General features: G+C 44.6%; 1 protein-coding gene across 1 annotated transcript; it reads left to right on the top strand.

The window, feature by feature from the left end:
* The first annotated feature begins 1,448 nt into the window (after positions 1–1,448).
* On the top strand, positions 1,449–5,362 carry LOC133374738 (uncharacterized). Its single transcript, XM_061605937.1, has 2 exons — positions 1,449–1,497; positions 3,811–5,362. The coding sequence occupies exon 2, from the start codon at positions 3,833–3,835 to the stop codon at positions 4,913–4,915; it is 1,083 nt and encodes a 360-aa protein (XP_061461921.1). The 5' UTR covers positions 1,449–1,497; positions 3,811–3,832; the 3' UTR covers positions 4,916–5,362.
* Positions 5,363–5,745: the final 383 nt, after the last annotated feature.

Here is a 5,745-nt window from a genome sequence, read left to right as displayed (position 1 = left end):
GCAGCTCTATTTCTCCTTTTCATCCTCTTCAGGTGAGGCTGTCAATGTGCAGAACCAGTGCCTGGCTGCGACAATGGACTGGATGAGGGCTAATAAACTGAGGCTCAATCCAGACAAGACTGAGATGCTGCTAGTAGGTGGTTCTTCTGACCGGATGGTGGATGTCCAACCTGTCCTGGATGGGGTTGCACTCCCCCTCAAAGAGCAGGTTCGTAGCTTGGGGATTCTCCTAGAATCATCTCTGTCACTTGAGGCTCAGGTAGCCTCGGTGGCACGGAGTGCCTTCTACCACCTTTGGTTGGTGGCCCAACTACGTCCCTATCTGGACAGGGATAACCTGGCTTCAGTTGTCCATGCTCTGGTAACCTCCAAATTAGATTACTGCAATGCACTCTACGTGGGGCTGCCTTTGAAGACGGTTCGGAAACTGCAGCTTGTGCAAAATGCAGCAGCCAGATTGGTAACAGGGACCAGACGGTCCGAACATATAAAACCGATTCTGGCCCACTTGTATTGGCTGCCTGTATGTTTCAGAGCTCAATTCAAGGTGCTGGCTTTGACCTATAAAGCCTTACATGGCTTGGGACTACAATACCTGATGGAACGCCTCTCCCGATACAAACCCACCCGTACACTACGTTCAAGATCAAAGGCCCTCCTCCGGGTGCCTACTCCAAGGGAAGCTCGGAGAATGGCAACAAGGGAGAGGGCCTTCTTAGTGGTGGCCCCCAAATTATGGAATGATCTCCCTGATGAGGTGTACCTGGTGCCAACACTGTTATCTTTTCGGCGCCAGGTTAAGACTTTCCTCTTCTCCCAGGCATTTTAGCATGTGTTTTATACTGTTTAATTTTTTAAATTGTGTTTTAAATTGTCTTTATAAGATCTGTTTTAAATTGTATTGGTTTTAATGTTTTTAGTTACTGTGAACCGCCCAGAGAGCTTCGGGTATAGGGCGGTATACAAGTACAATAAAATAAATAATAAATAAATAAATAAGACTGGAAATGAGAAACGGAGAGAACCAAAACTAGTAGCTTCTTCCTTCTCTGCTCTAAGGAGAACTCTGTTGGATGCAACCTGTTGCATGAAAGACCCCCTTCCAAATGAAGCCCCAGTGACCTGAAGAGAGGTCATAGCAATTGTACTGTGCAGCTGGTGCCCAAATCATCCTGAAGAAAATAACCCTTCTGATCCACCTTTTAAATTAATGGTCTGCTTCCAGAAAAAAAGAACTCCTATGTCTGACTTTGATTTGCAATCTTCTTCAATGAAAGGGTGGAATAAGCACACCTAAATAAATAGGATTTGGAAGGATGATCAAAAAAGCAGAGCAGGCCTGTGATTGGACATATTTGATGTACAGTAAATGGTAGCCTCGGTGGCCAAGGTTGCCTTCAGGCTTCTAGTGAATATGTATAAAAGCTCTCAGCTTAGCTAGACACTTCCAACAGCTTCTTTTGCCTCTTCTTGACTTCTCTCCATCACCTATAGGCGGTAAGTTGGATCTAACTCAACTTTCAGTTGCATCTAGTGTAGTATGAAGTGGGGTGTGTAAAACAATTGAAATCTAGTGCTTGTTCTTACACTTCTCAAAATTAACTTTCTTTTTCTCCCCCCTGCCAATGGTCATCACTAACAGCTTCATGGACCAATGAAGTTCTTGGGTCCAAGTTGGCAATAGGACAGCTAGTTTTGTAGATGAACGTCCTTGCTGCTGTCAAAGAAGAGGGCTTTGGGGTTGCATCCAGCTAGGTGCTACTGAGAATAGGCCTATTGGGTTGTATCCAATGCTAGTCCTACTTAAGAATAAACCCATTAAAGTTAATGGACATAACTAACTTAGATTCATTCTTTTCAATTGGTCTACTATGATTGTGACTGAGTTGGCTGCAACCAATTGAAATCAATGGACAAGTCCATCATGGCCATTGTTTTCTATGGGTCTACTCTAAATAGGACTTGGTTGTCTACACCCCTTGATGAATATATCTCAGAAGTATTAAAAGTGGGGGGTTTAAGGTGGAGAATCTCTGGCCCTACAGATGTTCTTCTTGGACTTCAGCTCTCATCAACCCTGACCTGGACATAGGTCATTGGAGATGGCGTCCAACCCATCTCAAGAGGCACAGGTTCCCTATCCCTGACTTAATCAATATGAAATGCTGTTTTGTAATATATACAGAATATAGCTGGCTAAAGCCCATTTCAGGAATATATATATCTCGGTTCCTGAAATGGAATAGGCTGTAGCCATCTGGACTGACATGAATGCACGTCAGTTATTCCTCTCCATTAACTTCAGTGGGTCTAGCACTGGATACAACACAATGTGTTTTTTCCCCACAATTATTATTTTTCTTTTCTGAAAATGACCTAAGTGATTAAGGGGAGACCTGTAGCTCAGTAGTAGAGCATTTGCTTTGCATGCAGAAGATCCCAGGTTCGATTCCTTGCAGCAGCTCCAGGAGGGCTGGGAGAGATTCCTTGCTTGAAACCTTGCAGAGTTGCTGGCAGTCAGTAGGACAATACTGAGCTAGACGGACCAGAAGGCAACATCCTTTCTCTTATGTCTTAACAACCTAGTCTTATAATATGTTTTAACAATTTTATCTTGTATTTTCTGACCTGATTGTATTGCATTTATTCTTCTGTAAATTAGGATAATTTCTTATGAGAGTTTTATGTCTCTTTTTGATGCTGGTCATTGACCATAACAATAACGATTTGATTTGAAATAACATCAGCAGGTCAACAGACCAATGGAAGTCTAATGCTTGGATTTTAATTGGAAAGTAGTTTTATTCATCCATATATCTTTCTTCTTCTTCTTCTTCTCCTTCTTCTTCCTCCTCCTCCTCCTCCTCCTCCTCCTCCCCCCCCATCCTTGGTACACAGTCAAATGGATGTCTAATGGATTTAAATCGGACAGAAAGGAGTTGTATTCATACATATATCTTTCTACTTCATCATCCTGCTCTAGGCCCAGAGACCAAAGTTTTAAGTCAACTGTACATTTATTTATTTCACTATCTAGTTTCAATATTTTTGTTCACACTCCAGTCTCTGAGCAGTAAGAGATTTCCAGGGGTTCCTGCGCTTAACTCAAGGTTTGGATTCCTTGGAATGAAGGTCAGCTGAGATTGTGGTGTCTGATAGGATATATGGTTTTTATTTACATGTATATACAGCCGGAGCTTAAGATGGAGAAATTGCTAAAGAAACCTAGAGAAATGAATTTAAGATTGGCAAAACCAGAAGGCAAGAGAAGTGAAATTGATAAGATACTTCCATTCCTGTAGAGAGGTTCTCCTCCCTCTCTCCTGATACTAGACCCCAAGAGGTTCATCCAACAAAGCTGAATGTTGGAAGATTCATGATATGTGGGGTGGGGGAGAAGTCCTTCACCACACAGCAGATAGCTAACCTGTGGAATTGACCACACAAGCTGTTGCGACATCCACCAACATGCGTGGCTTTGGAAAAGGATCACACAAATTCACAAAGGATAAGGCTCTCCCTGGCTACTAGGCACAGCAGCTATGTTCTGCCTTCACTGCTGGAGGCAGTAACAGGCCTCTGAATACCACCTGCTGGCATCACAAGTGGGGAGAGATACTTTTGCACACAAGTCTTGCTTGCAGCTTCTAAGAAGAGCCATCTGGTTAGCCAATGTGACACGATTCTGGGCTACGTGGGCCTTTGAGGTCTGATCCAAAAAGGCTTTCATGTTAGATATGCATGCATAAAAGAAAGTTTGGTTCACATGCACTGATGTATCCATTCTTATTCTGCATGTTTTTGTTTCAGGCCAACCTCCATCCTCTCCACAATGGCATTCTGCTGTGTACCATATAGCTCCATCCCATCTGGACAAATAAGCGGTAGACAGCCCTCCAGCCACCCGTCTTGTGCCATTCAATGTGAGCTGACCTATGCAGGGAGCAGTTCCCAGCACTCTAGTGGCCAAACCTCTTCAAGTGGACATGTTGCATACCTGTGTCTCCAGCCTAGCAGTGGCCAGTCTTCCTCTCTTCTGATGAGCAGTGGCCAGTCTTCCTCTCAACCAGCCTGTGGCATTCCATATGTGGCCATCCTTCCTGCCAGCAGCAGCCAATCTTCCTCCTTTCCTGCAAGCAGTGGCCAATCTTCCTCTCCTCCATGCTATGTCATTCCTTATGGGCCCATCGATGCAGTGAGCAGTGGCCAGTCTTCCTCTCAGTCATCCTCTTCCACTCCATGTGTGGCTATCCTTCCAGTGAGCAGCAGCCAATCTTCCTCCTTTCCTGCAAGCAGTGGCCAATCTTCCTCTCCTCCATGCTATGTCATTCCTTATGGGCCCATCGATGCAGTGAGCAGTGGCCAGTCTTCCTCTCAGTCATCCTCTTCCACTCCATGTGTGGCTATCCTTCCAGTGAGCAGCAGCCAATCTTCCTCCTTTCCTGCAAGCAGTGGCCAATCTTCCTCTCCTCCATGCTATGTCATTCCTTATGGGCCCATCGATGCAGTGAGCAGTGGCCAGTCTTCCTCTCAGTCATCCTCTTCCACCCCATGTGTGGCTATCCTTCCAGTGAGCAGCAGCCAATCTTCCTCCTTTCCTGCAAGCAGTGGCCAATCTTCCTCTCTTCCATGCTATGTCATTCCTTATGGGCCCATCGATGCAGTGAGCAGTGGCCAGTCTTCCTCTCAGTCATCCTCTTCCACTCCATGTGTGGCTATCCTTCCAGTGAGCAGCGGCCAATCTTCCTCCTTTCCTGCAAGCAGTGGCCAATCTTCCTCTCTTCCATGCTATGTCATTCCTTATGGGGCCATTGATGCAATGAGCAGTGGCCAGTCTTCCTCCCCTCCTGCAAGCAGTGGCCAGTCTTCCTATGCTCCAGTGAGCAGCGGCCAGCCTTGCTATGTCCTAATTTGATTCAAGTCCTCCTCTCCTTGTCGTCGCCCTTGCTAAACCACCAAGAAACATCTCTCCTGGTACACGATCACATCGAGAATCGAAAATGATGGTATGGATTCATGGCTAAGCTGATGGGGACTGGGTACCCAAAGCGCTGAGCATTCACATTTCTAACTGAGGCTCTGCAGTTTCAGCACCTGCGCATCATCTTTGGCGCTCAGTCCCTGCTTGAATGTTCTTTGACCCTGTCACTTCTGAATGATCCCTTTCGCTAGCTTTCACAATCACTCTGTTTCAGCAGGGAGACATGACACATTGTTGTCAATTTTCCCTGCGAGGGTTGCTATTATGTTTGCTCCCCAATGCTAGTCGTAGATTCGATCCAATGCTGTTCATTCCTCTTCATGATGTCTTTGAGTTCTCAATCTGTTTGCTCTTAATAAACTCTGTTCTGGTGCATAAAAAGATTTGTTTTCTGTTCTCATTTCATACCATTGTTTTAAAATTCAGTACCCATAGAGAGCTAACTCTGGAGAATAGAGAACTGCAAAGGTGGGCAACCTGTGTGTGCCCTGCCCAGGTGCAATTGGAGGGCAATTTGTGTATTTATCTATAAAATATTCACATTTATTTATTTATTTGTTTGTTTCATTTATAGACCGCCCATAGCGAGTGGCTCTCTGGGCAGTGTACAAAAAGGTTAAAATACAAAATATCAACAATAAAATCAGACAACAAACAATAAACACAAGCAGCAACAAAATAAAAAATAAAAAATAAAAATATAAAATTATAACATAAACGCTTAAAATGCCTGGGAGCATAGCCAGGTCTTAACCTGGCGCCGA

Source organism: Rhineura floridana, chromosome 22, assembly GCF_030035675.1.
Source record: "Rhineura floridana isolate rRhiFlo1 chromosome 22, rRhiFlo1.hap2, whole genome shotgun sequence".
Lineage (NCBI taxonomy): Eukaryota > Metazoa > Chordata > Lepidosauria > Squamata > Rhineuridae > Rhineura > Rhineura floridana.
This window is presented reverse-complemented; position numbering and strand designations above follow the sequence as displayed.